The 19,040-nt window shown below is 43.5% G+C and overlaps 2 protein-coding genes across 3 annotated transcripts; both read right to left on the bottom strand.

Annotated features, from left to right (window-relative positions):
• Window positions 1–453: 453 nt before the first annotated feature.
• On the bottom strand, window positions 454–5,214 carry p2ry4 (pyrimidinergic receptor P2Y4). Its single transcript, XM_061288934.1, has 2 exons — window positions 4,990–5,214; window positions 454–3,308 (listed from the first exon to the last, which is right to left on the bottom strand). The coding sequence occupies exon 2, from the start codon at window positions 3,245–3,247 to the stop codon at window positions 2,165–2,167; it is 1,083 nt and encodes a 360-aa protein (XP_061144918.1). The 5' UTR covers window positions 3,248–3,308; window positions 4,990–5,214; the 3' UTR covers window positions 454–2,164.
• An 891-nt stretch (window positions 5,215–6,105) lies between these two features.
• Window positions 6,106–18,586, bottom strand: inppl1b (inositol polyphosphate phosphatase-like 1b). Of its 2 annotated transcripts, none has more exons than XM_061283083.1 (28): window positions 18,412–18,586; window positions 17,660–17,819; window positions 16,193–16,256; window positions 14,870–15,008; window positions 14,687–14,801; window positions 14,442–14,582; window positions 14,087–14,174; window positions 13,938–14,015; window positions 13,709–13,849; window positions 13,382–13,496; window positions 13,214–13,314; window positions 13,024–13,126; window positions 12,740–12,936; window positions 12,414–12,531; window positions 12,242–12,338; window positions 11,903–12,041; window positions 11,700–11,799; window positions 11,476–11,564; window positions 11,094–11,175; window positions 10,855–10,944; window positions 10,663–10,776; window positions 10,476–10,564; window positions 10,310–10,397; window positions 9,913–10,065; window positions 9,454–9,535; window positions 8,377–9,169; window positions 8,052–8,167; window positions 6,106–7,946 (listed from the first exon to the last, which is right to left on the bottom strand). In XM_061283083.1, the coding sequence occupies exons 1-28, from the start codon at window positions 18,584–18,586 to the stop codon at window positions 7,853–7,855; spliced, it is 3,861 nt and encodes a 1,286-aa protein (XP_061139067.1). In that variant the 3' UTR covers window positions 6,106–7,852. The 2 variants fall into 2 exon arrangements, with proteins under 2 accessions (XP_061139067.1, XP_061138985.1); XM_061283001.1 differs by having other exon boundaries at window positions 14,870–15,011.
• Between the last annotated feature and the right edge of the window lie 454 nt (window positions 18,587–19,040).

A 19,040-nucleotide genomic window follows, 5' to 3' on the forward strand; every position in this document is an offset into this window, starting at 1 on the left:
TAGATAGATAGATAGATAGATAGATAGATAGATAGATAGATAGATAGATAGATAGATAGATAGATAGATAGATAGATAGATAGATAGATAGATAGATAGATAGATAGATAGATAGATAGATAGATAGATAGATAGATAGATAGATAGATAGATAGATAGATAGATAGATAGATAGATAGATAGATAGATAGATAGATAGATAGATAGATAGATAGATAGATAGATAGATAGATAGATAGATAGATAGATAGATAGATAGATAGATAGATAGATAGATAGATAGATAGATAGATAGATAGATAGATAGATAGATAGATAGATAGATAGATAGATAGATAGATAGATAGATAGATAGATAGATAGATAGATAGATAGATAGATAGATAGATAGATAGATAGATAGAACCAAAAACACCATTCATATTTATTTGTAGTTTACGAACTTAATTACTGTTTTAGTCCAACAAATTGATTTTTTATTTATTACAATGTAGTATATTGGAGAGGACGGTATTTACATTTACAATCTAATCAGATTTATCGAAAAACGTTTCTCCCTTAACAAATGTAACAAACTACTGACTGTTGTGAACTAAATCCAATTACATTCATAATATCAGATTGACCTTGTAGTTGACATTAGACACGCGATAATTTCTTTTTACATCAAATTTAGACAAATGTATGCATTTATCACTAAACACTTTAATAATAGTAAAAAAAAAAAAGGTCCCTCATGATGGAGTTCACAACATTATTGACATTTATTGCCATTTCTATAGCGTAAAAAAAGTGAAAATATATCTGAAGGTCCTCCGACTAAATGGATTTAAAGCTGAGGGAAATGTATTTTGCGGTGAATAGTGTGGCGCGGAAAGGCGAGGCTATTTGCGCTGAATAGACGTGTGACACGTGCTCCCGACAGCTAATTTATTTTCTCATACTTGTGGAAGGACACAAAAAGGAAACATGTTTTTTTTTCTCCTGCAAATGTCACGAATCAAGTTTTTGATCATAATAGTCCTTCATGTCCTTGAGCGCAGAAATCTAAGAACATCACATCTTTTTTTCTCACTCACGCCGTCTTGCAGAATAATAAATACTAATACTCAAGACCAATGTGCCTCTAAAGATGAGCCTTGAAGAAAATCTGGAATTAAAACAACTGTATCGCGTTTGTCGGCTAAAGCTGATCTTAATTGGTCAATCCAATGTCAAAAATGTTGTTTTTCTCACTTAACAACAATTGTTATTTAGACAGACGCAGCAAATATCAAATAAATGTCTAGACACAGCCTATGATGAACTCTAGATTACACAGGTCCGACATTTTAAATTGACACTCAGTTTTCTTAACTGATCATTCAGATCGCACAAATGTATTTTATAACAAAGCCGCTAGGGGGTGCAGCTGAGCTGTTTCGATCTGTTTTGACAGGTCACGTTTGATGGTCCAGTCCAGAATAAAGTGAATAATAATATAAAAAATGAATAAATACATTTTTAAAACGTGGATTGTTTTCAACATTTTAAATAAGCCTCAACTCTCAATAACTGTCCTTCAAGTTTTTAACATTTTCTTTTATGTTTTATGCCAATGACTAGCATAAATCATGACAGGCATCCCTCACGGAACAACAACATGGCCAAGACCACAACAACATTTGCAGCCTTAATGTCATCATATCAAGACTACGGTGGATTTTCTTACGTAAAAGACATTTTCAGATTTTGGCCGACTAAGCTTCAACACTGTTTTCCCGACCGACTCCAAGTCCCAAAGCTAATAGAGGAATCATGTGTAGGAGGTTTGGAGGAGTCAGTTCCAGATAGTCGACGTTCCACCCCCGTTTGCGCCCCTCGTTGAGAGAGCAAATGAACAGATGTTCAAGTGAAAGACAAAAGCAGCTGGCAGCTGCAGTTCACAGGTCACAACATTAGGTACACCTGCAACATGAGCGCCAATGTGAAAAGGACACTATTTCAAAGCTGTTTCCGTTTGAATACAGTAAAAGTAACACAATCTACTCAAAGGCTACAGTGAAAGTTTTTTTACAATCCATTTTCTCCAGCTTGTCCTTGCTAGGCTAGCAACTGTAAGTTGATGTCAATTGCAGAATTGACTTGGCTGTCAGTGCAAAACAAAAAACAATCATTCTAATTTCTACATCTTTTGCGCTTCCCGCTTGACTTTAGCTTCCAAGTTCAAGTAGACCAGAGCGACACTCGCGTTCTTATTGGCCGCAGCCTGAGCATGCGCTTGGGTCGCGGTGGCCTGTCTTTTCCCCGTCAGCATAGAAATCAGCTTGGTGCGGTAATGGTCGCCGGCCAGGAAGTACAAAATGGGGTCGATGCAGCTGTTGACGCTGGCGAGCGGCCTTGTGATCTTGTAAGTGAAGTTGACGATGTTGAGGGTGCGGCAATCCAGCTGCAACACGCGGGCCGTGTAGTAGACGGTGCGCGTGACGTGGAAGGGCACAAAGCTGACGGCGAAGACGATCAGCACCACCACGATGAGCTTGACGGACTTCTGCCGCGACACCTGGTTGGCCAACAAACCTCTCCGGGGTCGGCACAAGGTGCGCGCCATTTGGCAGTAACACGCCACGATGACCAGGAAGGGCACGCCGAACAGAAGCGTCATGACAACCGAGCTGTAGTCCACGTACTCCTCGAAGGAATCCTGGCTGGTGGTGTCATGGCACAACGTGTCGTTGTCTCGCCTGGATGTAGTGACGAACACCAAGTTGGGCACCAAGCAGACCGCCACCGCCGCCCACACGGCGGCGCACGCCAGGTGGGCGTGGCGAGGTTTGACCAGGCTGAGTGCTTTGATGGGGTGGCAGATGCCCATGTAGCGGTGCAGGCTGATGCAGGTTAGCAATAGGATGCTGCAGTAGAGGTTGGCGTAGAATAGGAAGCGCACTATTTTGCACGCCGCCACACCAAAGGGCCAATGGCTGCGGTTGGCGTAGTAGTAGATGAGCGTGGGCAGCGATAGCACGTACAGGAAGTCAGAGAGCGCCAGGTGGAACATGAAGACGGTACTGGGGTTCCATGGGCGCATCTTGATGAAGGTCCACAGGGCAGTGGCGTTGAGCGCCAAGCCCACCACGAAAACAAACGTGTAGGAGACGGGCAGCAGGATGTACTTGAACTCCTCGTCAAAGCGGCAACTGGCGTTGAAGACGGACGTGAACGTCACTGACTGGTTGGACTCCACCGGGATGTACACCGGCGTTGCCATGGCGACCAGTGCTGCCCTGGATCAGGAGGTCTTGAGAGAACCATCCGAGGATGAGGAGTCTCTGAGGTGCGCACAGGGATTGCATGGATTGAATCAGTTATTTTTTTAAACATTACAAAATTGAAGCTAAAATAAAACAAATCATTTAACAACAAAAACTAACTGAGACTACATCTTTTGTTTATGAAACTAACTACAAAAAATGATCATTATAGCGAAAACATGGCCTTTGTGGATACTACAAGCTTTTTCCGTTCATTGCTGTCTCTCGATGTGGTGTGGGGGTTGCAGCGCCTCCGATTGGAAGAACGTAAGGAGAGTGGTGAGGACAGCAGAGAGGATCATCGGGGCTCCTCTTCCCTCAATTCAGGACTTGTCATTCCAGCGCTGCGTGTCCCAAGCCCGTAATATTATTAGTGACTAGGGGTGTAAATCGCGGGTTTTGTCACGATACGATATCATATCGATACAAAGAACTACGATACGATATTTGCCGATATCTTAAAGCCTGCTGCGATTCATTCACGATATATCACGATATAGTGCTCTACGATCGATATATATATATATTTTTTAAATAAAAAATATAGAACAATATCCTGATTTATAACAATTCATACGCAAAATCAACAAGGTACTGCAAACTCTTTATTTAGGAAATTACAAGAGTATTGTAGAGTGCTTCTTTTAACACTGAACTTTGATGTCGTGTTTTTTCTTTAAATGTGCATTGAGATTTGTCCTCCCTGAATATTTGATCACCGCATGGCAGGATTTACAAACTGCACGTGTCTTGTCGGTTGAGTCATCTTTTCTTTGGAATCCAAAGTGCTTCCAACGAATGACTTGAAGCCTAAAGGGGAGCCAATTTCCTCGTCTTTTTGGACACTAGCCATAGCACCAGCCCAGGAGTCGCGTACTAGTTGTCGACTCCCCTTTCACGTGCCTGCTCTGCTCGCAACACAACACGCCTCTGTACAAAAGAAAGTCAACGAGTTGTTTGAGAATTGTAAATTGCCTCACTTTAGTGCATAATACCTGGTGAAAAATATTGATAAGATAAAAAGATTGAAAACATTGATAACATAACTGATGTAAAAGGATTCAGGTTAGTCACACGGGAAAAAAAGATGGAAAGCAAAAACTAACAGGTCGGTCAAACAGTTTTTCCCATCTTGACCTCCAACATGGCAGACGAAGAAGTATCAATCACGTCATCAAATACTCTCGTTTGTGGCATGTGAGTACATTTATTTTTCTGTACTAGGTACTAATTTGTTAAGCAAATTGAAATAATGAAAACTGTTTCCATTGAGATGAAGCCACACCATTAAAACTATATCATTCAATTAGACAGTGCAGATTAAATTTTATTTTAGTATATATTTTTTAATGACATAATAATTGCTACATTTCTCATATTGCATCTGTACCAATGATTGTATACAATCATTTATACAGCATATATGTTGCCAAACTTGGACAATGTGCCACTTATGATTTAAAACAATTATGCTGTAGTTTTAAATAATGACTGTATACACTACCTGTAAGACACGCCAAGTAACTTAGTCTAAGTAACTTTTGATCATTAATCCAAAATGTCCATGTATGTTCCAAAAACTACCCAGAGATCGTTCCATGCATTCCACGTTTATTGGAGTGTGACAAATTTAGGTCCAACCGAGAGCGTGTGTTGAAGCAGTTGTGTGTATTTATCTTGTGTTAGGAAAAAGTTGTACCTTTCGGAGTTTGTGTTGTCTACGGCGTCCTCTCCCCTTGAGATGAGGACAGGGGACCCCAAAGGACGACGCACTGTGGTGCTCTTTGGCATTATCTTTTTTTCCGCTCCGATCGCTGTTCCGCGCAAAGTCAATAGCCGATGTTCGCAAATCCGGCTGGAGTGGATTAGACACACCGCAAAGTTATTTGGCTGGGTGTTTGTATGCGCGCTCTTGTTGCAGAGGAAGAAGTTCAATGCGCGCTCACGCAGGAACTGCATTGACCAAAAAAAAAGAAGCTTTTTTTTCCCAGTGATTATTATTATTTCAAAGTTGTCGTGTAATACTTTAAACTTTAAAGTTGAAATCAATAAGATCCGTTGTGGGGAAGTAAGTGCTAATTTTGACACTGAATTGACACACACAAAAAAAGGACAGCCAGTGAGAGTAAATGTTAGTCTATTTTTGAGTGGGAGCAAACTTCCTCTGGAATGGCGCAATTTATCCCTTAATAATCATAATCATTACTATGAACAGTGATTACAACCGTCAGACAAAAAGTTAAAACACTCAAATGTGGTCATGTTCAGGGGTCATCCTCTTTAACAAGAATATTAGAGTGTGACTGGCATTTTAATGGTCCTCATCGTCCTCCAACAAAAACTCGGAGAGCTCCCCAAAGATGTTGAGTAATATATTTACACTGCTGTAACATTTCCGTCTTTAAAATCTATTGGGATGATAATTGTCCTTCGAGGGCAATCCATTTTGTTGTTTTACCTGCTTTGTTCCCAGAGTAACGAAACAGTAATGCATGATTGTAAAAACATAAATGTATAAAAAGAAAAATGCGCTTAATAAGTTACCTGAGACTTCCTTGAAGTGTCTCTTTGACCCTCACGTGATGCCAACCAGCATGACGTTCAAGCAAAATTGAGCAGTATTTTGTATGTAAATCCAGACTGCAGGTTGTAGGAAGAGCAAGTGTGCCTAATAAAGTGCCTGTTGAGAGCAATGGTTAACAAAAACAGAGATTAGAGGAAACATTTTCCTCCTCTAGTGTACGTGCTGCCAAAAAAAAAACGTCCAGGTGATGACTTCATGGACAAAGCAGCTAGAGGTCAGTAAACTGACAAGTTTTGTTTGGTTGATCTTTAATCAGTAACGACAGCAGCAAAATGTACACGGTCACTGTCACACTGGGATTTTGGCGAGAGTCAATGTGAAGCCAGACCAAACAAATAATAATAATACAATCTGTCAAATTGAGTTTGAGTGTGTTGCCTAGTGCAGTGTGATTGTGTGCTTTGCTCACTCAAATGAAAGAAACATTATCTTCTGCCCCTACTGGTCAACTGTAAAAACAGACAAATGGGATTGCTTGCTGAAGGTCATCTAATGCACTTTACTTGTGTACAGAAACATGTGCTGATTAGAAAGTATGAGACTGTAAAGAGAGCCCAATCGACATGACTAGGCATGTACAGATATGATGCCACTAAAGGTTTATTTGTGGGATTTTACGAGCTCGGCTGCAGGCTCAAACGTGGCAGAAAATACACTCAGTGGGGAGAGAGTGAATGAATAGCAAACACTTGCTTTCAGATAATGCAGATAATATGAATGCCACCTAGAAAGAAAACTCAATATTAATTGTATATTTTACAGAGGATGAGTACACTGGGACTACTACCAAACATTCTGTTCAACTTTTTATTTCTTTTTATTTATAAACCTTATGGGCATCCCTTTAAACTCAATTACAGTGTTTATGATTTGACTTGTAAAGTATTTTAATCTGCTTGGATTTTTTTGAGGGGATCATCTACTTTGTTAGCTGCTGCTATGTCGGTGTTTGGGCTAAAGTAATAAAAGTACTATATCTGCCATCTTGCAGTATCTTGGTGGCAAGGAACGGATGTTAAAATGAAGCTTTGTTTAGATATAATTATTGCCTGGCCACCATCTTGTGGTCTCCTGGTGTCAAGGACCTACTTTACAGTCATCTGCTTTGTTCAGACAAAAGTAGTGCTTATCTGCCAATATGTTGCATCAGCGTTCATTTTAATTGAGTTCTTATCTATCTATGGCAAGTCACGTCTCCTGCAAAAAGCCATGGAACATGATAGTCCTATTAAGGGGTTAAAAATTCATCAAAACAAATTTTCACCAGGTAATCTTAAAATTCACGAATTGCCATTGTCAACACAAAAAAATGTGGCTAGCCTTACATTTTGTTTTTCTTTTGTTAATGCGGTTAGCATTTTAATCGGGCTATTATCGCTGTGAAATTTTTATGAATGTTCACACACAGCAAAATATAAAGTAAAAACTTGTTCAGAGGAATGCATATTTGGACAATTTTCCAATCGTCGTCTGTTTTTGATCATGTAACGAGAACTTCTTTGATTCTCAGAGCATATTTTTGGTCAAAGTTTGAATTGTTTGAAAACCAAAGCGACTACAAAGAGATTCAAAAACCCAACCCGGTTCTGATTCAGTAAACAAAACAAAAAAAGCTAAAGTGACTCGCGTCGTGCAGCAAGGAACACTAGCAGAGTGGCGAAAGGAAATTGCGTCGGAAGCAGATATCGTTTTCTTGGCTTGTAGCTTCCATATAGAGCAGCGGTTTGTGAAAATCTCAAGAAAATCATCCCCAAATTGCACATGGCAGACTTACATAAATCCAAATGTACTTCATGTACCTTAAAAACTCTCATTGGACGGAAGAGGCATAAACATCAAGTCTAGACAAAATCCCTGAAGTTGAAGCTGACTCCACAATCGCCACAAGTGAAGTGCTAAAATGAAACCTGACCAACGCCATCCTTTTAGCCACAAATGTCTTTTTCTTCCTGTCCATTTTCTTTGAATGGAGTGCATCTCAGTTCCAGTTCCTGGGCAGGTTCTCCAAGATCCTGCGCCGGTGAGAAGAATTGGTGACTCCTGCAGCACATAGATCGTCTTCTGTGATGCCGCTGTGGAGTAGACAAAGAGAGAGCGTGACACGTGAACTGTGTGCGGAAGATTTATGAACTGCAACGTCGGCTCCTTCCTTAGTGAAAGAAGAATGGCGGTGTTACCTGAAGTAATCAAGATCATCCCAGCCATTGAGGCTGAGTCCCAACGTGTACTTCTGAAGGCCCAGGGCACTGAGGAGCTCGCAGACGGTCTCTGGAGCACCTTGGAGCACAGATACCTGCGTTGATGAGAAACAGATTGTTTTGTTCTGTAGCTACCACTTGGGTCAAATGAGACCGGTTTAAAAAACACATTTCTATGACGTCTGAGAATGCACAATTTTACCATGTCCAAAAATTGGATCGGGACTGTGCTTAAAATCAAAGCTATAAAATGGCCTATTTGTTGGAATCAAACAGATTGCTAGCACATTTCGAAGCCTCATACCTCATTCTCCCAACTGTGGCGCCTCTCCATGTGGAACGCAGGCTCGTTCCGGTAGCCTGACTTCTGGCTGGGATAGGATGGGGCGCCCTGCTTTGAGGGGAAGAAGTCAACCTCACTGAGTGACTTGGCAATCTGCAAAGCGGTGAGGGAGTTGTCTCCAGTTCGCCCGGACTGCTGCTGCTGCTGCTGTTCCGTCACCCAAGGAGCAGGCCGAGAGTGGCTCAAAGGTACGGGAACGGGGGTGAATTGGAAAACAGGCGGCGCTTTTGTTTTCCGAATAGGATCGGTCCTCTCCGGGAGATCCCTCCTGGCTTTTTGCCGCATGATCGCAGATTGATTCATGTACAAGTTTCTCAGGTTCTTCTCCGGTAATATAGAGTCATGGCAAATGTTTTTAGCGCGGTATTTAGGTTTTGAAATGTACTCCTGACATTGGGAGGGGCTTTTACTGCTGGGGGGAGATATGGGAGAAGGCTTTTTGGCGGGGAAGAGCTCGTAAGAGGAGTTGCCTTGAGGCATCTGAAGTTGAGCGGACGCAGCGGCGTACTGGGGAAGGACGGCGGGAATTTCGATTTCGGTAAAGTTTGATCGGCGACAGGGTTTTGTGTTGAACACGTGCTTCCCTGAGATTTTTGGGAGCTGCAGAGCCTCGTTCCCGGCCCAGATCACGTGCGGGTCCCTCCGCTGGGGCAGGGCCTCCTCAATGCCGCGGACCACCGACACGCCCTCGAAAATGAAGTAGGCCGGGTTGGTGTAGCTGCTTGGTGTTGCCTTGGGAGGAGCTGCAGAGGACCTGCCACACATGAGTGCGTTCTCTTCAAGTTATTATGGAAGTTCTGAAATGCAATTTCCCAGCCCATTCTTTTCTTTATTTAAATTGACTTCCTTTTGTATTTTGTTAGTTTCCACTGAGTAAAATAACTTTGGCCGTAACATTTTGACTGTTGTCTTCATTGTGGCTTCCTCCCTCAAGTTGTCACCGACTCACAATACAGAGTTGACATTGAATAAATAGCTAAGGATTAATGAGGTAAGCGCAAACACCTCTGGGAAAAAACTGACAACGTCAATCCTCACCTGTTCATTTGGACTCGTGTGGATGCAGGGGACATGTGTCCTCGGCTGGGACATTTATCTTCCTTCTCGAAACGGAAGCACTCTGAAAAAGCCAAATGCCATAAAGTGACCAAATCAGCCAATGTGTTTCAAAATTTGCTTCCTCAATGTATGTGCGAGACAATTTTGTGTAGCATGACAGCACAATTGATTTCTGCGTGTGCTGACCTTGGCGATATAATAACTGTCCCAGGATGCATCTGGTCAGGGTCAGTCAATCGGGAGCCAAAAAGGGGAAGCGGAAGTGCAAAGCCAAGACGAGGGAGGGAGGAAGAGGCGGATATTGAGGAACCAAATAGAGGAAGTAATGTGAGACTGGCAGGAGAGACCGGGAAACGCAGTGCCACCGGAGGTGAAAGCTGAGAAGGAAGACAGAGTGCAAGGAAGGAGGCCAGAGGGGAAAGATTGCGTCGCACCCACCGTAGGACTTCTGGCGGGTCGCTCGTCGGTCCTTAGGCACGTGAATGCGGACGCGTCCTCTGATGGAGCCGATTTCCTCACCCCGGTGGCTCAGGAAGGTCTCAAACTGCTCTGATGCACCGACAAGGGAGCGGAGAGCGATACAGCATTCACCTGGGGGAACAAAATGACATTTTGAACTTTAGTATGTGCCTTCAGATCAACATAATAGCAAATTCTTTTTTTTACAAATATTCATTATCAAATTTGACACAATTGTAGTTAATTGTAAGTAAGCCACAAATCTGCTCATTCCATCATTTTGGATTTTTTTTTTCTAATGCTGGCTCAATAAAGGTTGCAAAACATTTCATAATATGACCTGCGAGAATGACATCTGGATGTCACATGACTTTACCGTATGACTCGAAACCATCACATGACTTGACAGACAGCAGCAGGTGCTGATCCTGGAGGTAGTCCATGTCAGATCTGTACGGAAGCAGCTAACACAAAAGACACGAGTTAGCAAGCGGCTAGCTAGCAGCTACAACGAGGCAAACCGGCGTCTGAGGGCCGCTAACCTTGGGCAGCTGTTTGAAGGACCAGGCCAGTTTGAGAAAGCCTGGGACGTCACAGCTTTGAGAGTCGTTCTCACTCGAACGCCGTGTCTCTGAGGGAGACACAGAGTCACGTCACGGACGGATCCGCAAGGTCCACAAAACACTTTGCGATACATGACATGGTTTTATTCTTTTGAAAATGCGGTACCTTCGAGACAAGGTGAAGAAAAGTCAATGAAAAACTTTTCTTTACTGGCTGTCTTCACGATGGCCTCGATGCCTTCCAGCTCAACCCAGGCCCTCTCCACGCCAGCACCTGGATCTGTTTGACATGTAAGATAAAAGTGTTGACATGATGAGGAGAGCTGCTGGTATTCCGATTGTGTTTTCCAAAGCATACCAGTTTTGGAGCTGAAATGAGATGTCACGCCCACTTGAAAGGTGGCGAAAACAGGTGAGTGGTCACTGGTGAAAATGTCATCTGTGCACCCTGGCAAGAGACCAGAGATATCCCCCCCCCTTTCTTTTAACTAATTCCACTGTTAAAATGAATATTTGACGTCTATAGCCGTCAATAGCAGTGAATGATCAGTTAATCTGTCAAATTTGTCTCCAATCTTCGAATCATCTCATTCTTACCGTATGCCGTGCACATTACGTGCGTGTCAGGGTACGACTTCCACAAAATCCTGTCGCACCATGACGGAACATTGACTCGCACCTATGGGGAAATAAAATATCCAATAAAAATCCAGAAAACCAGTGCACGTGTTGGTTGACATTATTTTATAGTATGGAAGTGAAAGACCTTTTCAACGATGCAAAGCATTCCCATTTGAAATCTTTTAAATGCTATTTTTAGATGTTGTGGCAGCTGCTGGCATTGCGTTACACATAAACTACTCGGAGTAGCGAGTCCGTGGTATGCTTGTGATGTGTGTAAAGTTGTTTTTGTATTTTATCATGTTGCACCTCAGAATTTTGTAAGAGGCATATTTATACCAAAATCCTGCTTATTTACCCCTGAAGTCTTGTACTTTTGCCACAGGTAGCAGTCTCGAGAGCCTCTTTCGTACCGATAGGTGGGGGGAAATGCAATCTTCTCTTCCTCTTAAAAAAAATATATAAAAAAGTCAAAAAAAGAATATACAACTGAAATCTTTCATTCAGGGAATGCAGCCAGTTGTGATGACCGATTAAGTCATCCAGAAAGCGCATTTTTGTCGATATAAAAGTGCAACTCACGAAAATAGAGAAAGCCTTTCCTCTTGTGTCTCTCTCGGGTCAGCTGGTCCGCACACATGAGCTCCTCAAACTCCCTTTTGGATACATGCTTCAAAATGTCCTGAAGGAAACAGCGAAAAATTATTATTATTAACATCAGCGGCAAATCGGTTGCAAGGGATCACAATTTGCATGGCGAATGTACGTGGAGGTTTTAGCGACACCTGTACGTCCAGGTCCAGTCGGTAGTTAAGGTCTCCGCACCAGAAGAGGTGGGTGAAGCGCAGGCTGATGTCAAAGGCGCCGAGGTGTTTGTCGCCTAACGAAAGGAGCCTGAGGATGTCCACAAAGTTTTGGTTCCGCCTGAAAAACAAAAAATGAAGAGGATGGAGAGGTGAACGTAAAATGCATACAAGGTTAGTGATATGGTGGCTTTTAGGTTAGGAAGTGAACTTAATCTGTATTTCTCTGAACATTTGAATACTTGCCCATCATTTCAGTACTTTTTTTGCACAATTTGTTTTCTCACAAGGAGCTGAAGGGCAAAATTCATACAGACGTACCTCAGAACTTTGTCACTTCCTGAGGTCAGGTGGCAGTTGACAAACCCAAAAGAAGTTCCATTGACGTGAAATGACACACCGACCGCTCCCTTGTTCCCTGTTGCAAAACAAAAACGGACTTGAAAACCTTCATCTTTGTATTGATTTGAATTTGTGGCGCCAGGGAGTTTACCGAGAGTGTTCCCCAGGCCAGTCTTCACACTGGCAGTGCTCACATGGCTGACTCGGCTCTCGTGCTCCGGCTTGACAAACACCGCCAGGCGCATGTTCCAGAGGGACTGCACTGCCACCTACAGGACAGATTGCTGCATTACAACCAGCGCCAATATTGCCTTGCAAATGTTGATGTACAGAATGAAAAATAAACAGACAATATTGCTGCAGTGCCAATTTTAAATTCTACTCAACAAATCAATTTCGCCATATTGTTGCGTGAGGTTGAATGCTCATAACACAAAAACAGCATGTGGATGAAAAGTGTTGAAAAAAACAACATACTTGTTTGAAGTCGATTTGTGTGTGGCTGCGAAGGGCCACTTTAATATGTTCCGCCCATTCCTTCTCCCCTTGAGGGTTTTCCTGCGTGCCCAAGGCGTAGACGTCATGAGGCAGCGACGCCGTCGACTGGTCGGGGGTGTGCCCCAAACCGCAGCAGGTGACCCACGACTGCAAGCTGCGAGGCGGAGGTGAACCGCCTGCGGATGCAAAACAGTGCAAGAAACAACCCGGATGATGACGCCTCTCAAACGGAGCCTGTACTTAGGGAGGCCGAGGGGGATTACCCATATTCCAGGTGCCGACAAAAACAGAGATGACGTCAGGTTCGCTCAACTCGGAGTGCCTTGTTTTCATCAGCTGGATGAGTTGGCAGAAGGAGTGGCACTTCTGAAAGACAACATGGAATTACGGCATTTAACCTAAAATGAGATTCTCAAACAAGAATAAAACTTGATTTCTACGAGGAATAATTACCCTTGTACTCTCAAATATCATCTCCCTTGGCGCATTGTGGTGGCTGTCTATCACCAGGCGTACCTTGGCGGGACTACTCTGGTATTTGACAACCTGAAGGACTGACGTAGAAAAAGGACGTTAGACAAGTTATCCGAGCGCCCTAATAATTAGCGGCTAGGTACGTACCTCTGTCGTGCGAGACCCGCTCTACATCGAATGAGGAGGATTTCCCGTCAAAGAGCAGCACGCCTGCATCCACATCTACAGAAACGGTTTGCCTGCCGTAGCGTAGCATCTTTACCTGCCAGCACATTCCGCAAATAATGTAGCAGGTTTACCATGTGCTGGCTTGAATTCACTGACAGTGTGCACATTTACTGGCATTTTTCAAAATTCAGCACACTAACCACAGTTTTGAATGGAAACGCTTATCTTTGACATCCATTTTAAGGACCATGTAGGCTACTCGGATGATTTTTTTTTTGGCTTGTTAGAAAAAATTGGGCAGGTTACTTGAAAGGAGTGAACTGGCAGCGGACGACATTCGTGGTTCTTGGCAGACGGCGTAACGGTGGCCGTTGGTTCCGGAGGAGGAGGGTTCGGCTGCACGGCCAGATTGTGATTGGTTACTGCATCTTGTAGAGCCTTGAGTACCTTCACACACACACACACACACACACACACACACATCAGTAGGAACAACTTTTTTGTTCTGCGTCAGAGGTAGAACGGAAATGCAAACCTTTTTCTCCAGAGACGAAAGTAGGCTGACCAAGGCGGAAATCTTACAAAGCAAGGCGTCCATCTCCATATCGGGACCCTTTGTTGCATGCAGGCGTCAGAGTTTGAATCAGGTAGAAAGGATTAAATACACACTGAGGGTTTTTATACCTGAGAATTTGTGGATGATAAAGAGCAGCTAGGGTGGTCAAAAACCTTGGCCAGAGTTTCCAGACTCGAGAGAGTCAGGTCGATCTCACTGCGGATCAGAACCATGTTTACTTCGTATAATAATAAAAAAGCGCAGCGTCACTTTTCACATTGTGTTAAGATACAGCATAACACTAAAATAACATGTTTTTTTTTTTATTGCAAATGTATCAAAACTAAGACTTCCCGTGAGTAGAACTTGGAGGAAAGAAACTGAATCAATTGTTGGAATAACGCTGTTAAGTCACAAAATGGTGAAAAAGTGATCAGTGTTGTTAACTTGGCACCTCCGTGACGATGCCAAGGAAACGCTGACCTGTTCAGGCCCTGGCAGGCAAGACCCAGAGTCCGCTTGAGGTGGAAGAGGCTCGTCGCCCCTTTATGCACGTCCTGAATGTCCAGGGGCAGCTGGCTGAAGAGATAATCGTTGAGCAGTCCGATCACATCGCTGGCAGTACTGGAAGATACGGCGAGAAAGATATTACACCATGCGCTCATTTTATCTCACACTCAAGAAAACAAAAAAGCAGCACGAGCAAAAAAAAAAAAAAAGGATTATACCTGGATGTGTTGACTTCCTGCAACTGATCCAGGAATCGAGCGTGGGGCTCTGGTTTTGCCGTTGGTGTTGCGATGGTGTTGGCAGAAGCTAAACTTTGAGGTGTCTTCTCATCATCTGCGCACACATACACGAAAGCAATTGCAAACTGCAGTTGGCGGTGTTTTCGAATCTCCAAGGCTTACCTGAACTCTCATCTCCGGTATCGGCGTCACGGGGAACCGGGTAAAGCAATGGTGTGACCAAGCCTTTGTGCGGGTGCTGGTATCCAAGAACGAGGTCCTCCAGTGTTCGGAAACAGTTGACCTGCACTCCTTGTGTGGTCTGCTGACACACCGACGCGCACAAACGTCATTACATTTATTATAAGTAGCGCTGATACTTGATGAATGTCGATTTTATCCATCTATTTTCGGTTGCTTGTCCTCCTTACCCGCAAGTGAGCAGGAGGTTACCCAAAATGAATTTGGACCAGCTGCTGACCAATTAAAAGGAGATTTACGATACATGTCTAGGCAGTTAACGCATTCACTGCCATTGACGGCTATAGACGTCAAATATTCATTTGAACTGGTCTGCCAATGAATGAGTTCAAAGTCTTAAATGATCATGGAAGCTGAAGATTGGGAAAAAGAGTTGAGATTCAAAGTTTCAAAAGCAGACAAAGAAGTTCAGATGTAAGAAATGCAACTTTTAATTCCGCTAAGAATGGAATCAATAAGTCAGTTGCACAAAGTCAGGAAATGAAAGCGTAATAGCAGACCACTTTTCCCTCTAGTCTAAGTTGGTAAAAGAAATTGATTTGGCTACAAATGTTATTTCAGACCGCAACGATCTCCTGGAACACAATCAAACCGATTTGAAGTGTAATGTGAGACCGGGCCCAAAATATCGCAGTCGTTCACTTGGAAAAATAAAGAGGAAAAAAGAAAAAGCAGGGGAAAGCATGCGACTTGCAAGTTACGGGAGCAAAAGTTGGGAGAGGGGAAAAAAAAAAAGTGGCTGGGAGCTTTGTATTGACGGTCATGGAAAAACTGAAGGAGTTTTTTGGTCATCACAGAAATGAGTGCCAGGGATATTTTTCAAAGTATGTTGGGCTGTAAAAGGTTATTTTTGGACAAAATCCTCCGATAGATTCAAAACGTGGAGCGCGCACAGTGCTGCATAACAATAACAACACGCACACACCAGCCACTGACCTCGTGCGGGGGTAGAATCTGTGACACATGAAAACAAGTCTTCGCTGAGCTGCTGAGCTCATCCGACAAGCATGCGGGGCCGCACGGCAGAGATGCCGTGGAAACAACGGCGCTACTGCGAGGCCGCGCAGAGGAAACACAAACGTGTTTCTGTTCTCCTTACAGTAGGCGTTAACAAACCGTTCTTTTATCAAATCAAATACATTTATTTGGATTACTTGGGACAGTTTTGACACTGAGGATAATAATAACGGTCAAGTGCACTAGGAGGAGGAGAAACGATGAAAGCGAGGAAATGATGTCACTTACCTGCACGGCAAGGAGGCCGTCTTCATCGGGGAGGATCCGATATGTATGGACATGGCGTTGGAACCTAGAGAAGAATAAAACGAGACAAACATTTAAGACCAGATGACGTGAAGCAGTGAAAAAAACAACTTGTGTAAGCCAGAGAGTAAAAACAGGCGCTGAAGAAATCTTTGATGTTAGTTGCCAAAACATGTGAAGTGGGGTTGGTAAAGTTTTGTATTTTTGAATATCATTAGCGTATTAGGCTAATCGCCATGTCATTTTTATTTTTACATCTTTTGAAAAATTATAGTCCCATCAATTAGATCCTGAAAAGTATCCTCGACAATAAACAAGAATCATATATATTACTCGGGTTTGATTGACCCAGTCAGTTATTATTATGGATCGAGTTTGCAGTATGGGATGGATTATCCATTTTACTTCTGATAGCAAAAGTGTTAATGCCTGCTGTTGGGTTTTTAACATGGTATCATGAAAGGAATGTCTTGTCATGAATTGGTCACATGAGGACACAGACACCACTGGAAACTACCACCATGATCATAAACACATTGTTAAATCTTCCTGTCTGATCTGTACAATTTCATTTCTTTGAGGTGATTCGATCCCCGGAATTAGCTAGATGAGAAAATACAGGGGAAAGGGGGATGGGGGGGGCACAAGGGAGTGGTGCAGGCGAACCGGCTCAGTTTTCAGGAATGCATCTGGCGCAGGCTCAAGACCAAGTCAGCATAGTGTGGTCACTGGAGATCCCGCCCTCTTCCATGGGGCCCGAGGGAAGAAAGAAGCAGTACGATGGGAAAAGCGCTTTTGCCAGCGTTTCAAAGCGGCTGATGTTGACAGTGACGATCTTGGGAGTGGACCCTGCGAATTGTTTTCCAATTGGGGGTTCCAATCTTTACAGTTTTATAAGCTCTTGGTACTTTAACTTCCTCTGTTTTTGTAGAAGGGTCGTGTTATGTGGCTCATGTCAAAAATCTATGACACCCGAGTTCAGCAAAATACTTCTACAGTAAATTTTATCGACGAAAGCGGTTTAGGGGTATTGTTGTTTCTGTTAGCATGCTAACCAGAGTTTGGCTAATACTAACTTTGGCCTTTTACCTGTAATGAATGGCCAAATATGTCAACAGAATTGTGAAACAATTTTCAAAACGTACATTTCTAAGAATATTTTTGATGTTGACGTGACACCACAAGTATGTTTAGAGTCACACTAGCATAAATGTGATTTGTTTTAACTACTTAGCGTCAGACCAAGACTGGTCAAGAAGAAGCCAATTTCAACCTGTAATGACACCACTCTTTGGCTTATGACCTTGAGAACGTAAACACACTTTCATCAAACAAATACCACGTCTGAGCCACACCTCACCACGCTAACACAATGTGCAATGTCGTGCGAATACATTAATGGTGGTCAGTCAGATGATTCTAATTCAAGAAGTGTGTCATTGTACTCACAGGAGGCATAGAGCAAAGGCTTCCGGCACTGATTCACTGTCTCTGACCAGGAAGCTTCCATCCCTCCCGGCTCGTGCCAGCAAGTCCTCTGCGTGCACGCGGCTGATGTCACGGTGATACCATGCTGCCGTCGCCATGGCAACCGATGTGGAGAGACAGTCTAATGAAGAAAATCTTCATGAGGAGAGAGGATTGACGGTAAAGCGTCCTCAAAGTCTTATCACCCGCGTATCACATCAATTCAAATTCTTCCAAGGTTGCTCTCAAAAGAATTGGCTCCATGGGAAATCAGGAGAGGGGGGTTTGGGGGGTTGAAATATCAACCAATGATGGATATTCAGTTGGAGACCCAGTCGTCCTTGGATAGAGGCTGTTTCACTTCTTGGCTGCCAGGTGAGTGTTTTCCTATTTCAGTCTTGTGGAAGAGAGGGGAAAAACAGCAGGCGCTGCCAACCACAAACACAAGCCCTTCTCTTGTTGTCCCAAAACAAAACCTCCGCGTGCAAACAGGAAAAGAAGCACCGAGAAAAGCAAAACAAACAAGCCAGGCCTCATACACACCGACAGACAGACAGACAGACAGGGGGCCACACATTCCGGTGGCAAAGCTGTCCCAGATGCAACTAAGTCAGCACTGAAAGCAGACAGGCAGACATACAAGCAGAATCCAGACGAATTCAACTGATTTCCCAGCTCTCTTGCCATATAAGGGAATAGGAACAGCCTCCAAAATGTTCAGCTGATGACTCTACCGCTTCTTTTCCAGAGCCAGATTCCATTTAGAGGCAGTCCGGTCAGATGTGGCTTCCTCCAAGAATCCCGCTTTTCGTGTCCTGTCCGCACTGTCCAGCGGCGAGTTCCACAGCGTGGTGGCGGTGGAAGAGGGAAAGAGACGACCTCTGGTAGACGGAGGAGGTGACTCCGCATTCCAGATGACCGAGACTGTAGTCGAGAGCTGAACTTCACCAGCAGTGTGTGAAATAGCAGATCACTTCCTCTGCCTCAGGCCCTGCCCAGTCTCTTTCCTGACATTCAAATAGAAAAATGAGTTTGCAGATGTGCTGCCTGGCAAGCCCTCACTTTTGCTCCCTCCTCATTCAAGGATTTCTCCATGTTTTTGTTTTATTTCCTTAAGTCTCCCAAATGTTCCTATCCCCTATTGTTTTGTTTTTTTACTTTAGGTGAAAATAGCATATGGTTATGATCAACCCACACGTTCTTATTTCTGCCCGCCTTGAGCATTGCCCATTCAGCCCTCCTACTTTGCTCCTTCTCTACTAGTCAGAGTGCAGAACTCAGTGGGACGCTACTTGGCGTCATATTTGCTCTTCATACTCGCACTGTACTCAGCAGAAATGTGGCGACAGCAGCACCAGGCGTG

The sequence above is a fragment of the Syngnathus typhle genome, linkage group LG1, assembly GCF_033458585.1.
Source record: "Syngnathus typhle isolate RoL2023-S1 ecotype Sweden linkage group LG1, RoL_Styp_1.0, whole genome shotgun sequence".
Taxonomy (NCBI): Eukaryota; Metazoa; Chordata; class Actinopteri; order Syngnathiformes; family Syngnathidae; genus Syngnathus; species Syngnathus typhle.

What these genes read in the sequence shown, in the direction of transcription:
- p2ry4 (XM_061288934.1), bottom strand. Translation starts at nt 3,247, where the DNA reads ATGGCAACGCCGGTGTACATCCCGGTGGAGTCCAACCAGTCAGTGACG.
- inppl1b (XM_061283001.1), bottom strand. Translation starts at nt 18,586, where the DNA reads ATGCGGAGTCACCTCCTCCGTCTACCAGAGGTCGTCTCTTTCCCTCTT. An exon ending in GCCTTTGCTCTATGCCTCCT is followed by an intron (nt 16,257 to 17,659) that starts GTGAGTACAATG and finishes ATTCTTCTCTAG; the next exon opens with GTTCCAACGCCATGTCCATA. An exon ending in TGATATTTGAGAGTACAAGG is followed by an intron (nt 13,127 to 13,213) that starts GTAATTATTCCT and finishes GTTGTCTTTCAG; the next exon opens with AAGTGCCACTCCTTCTGCCA.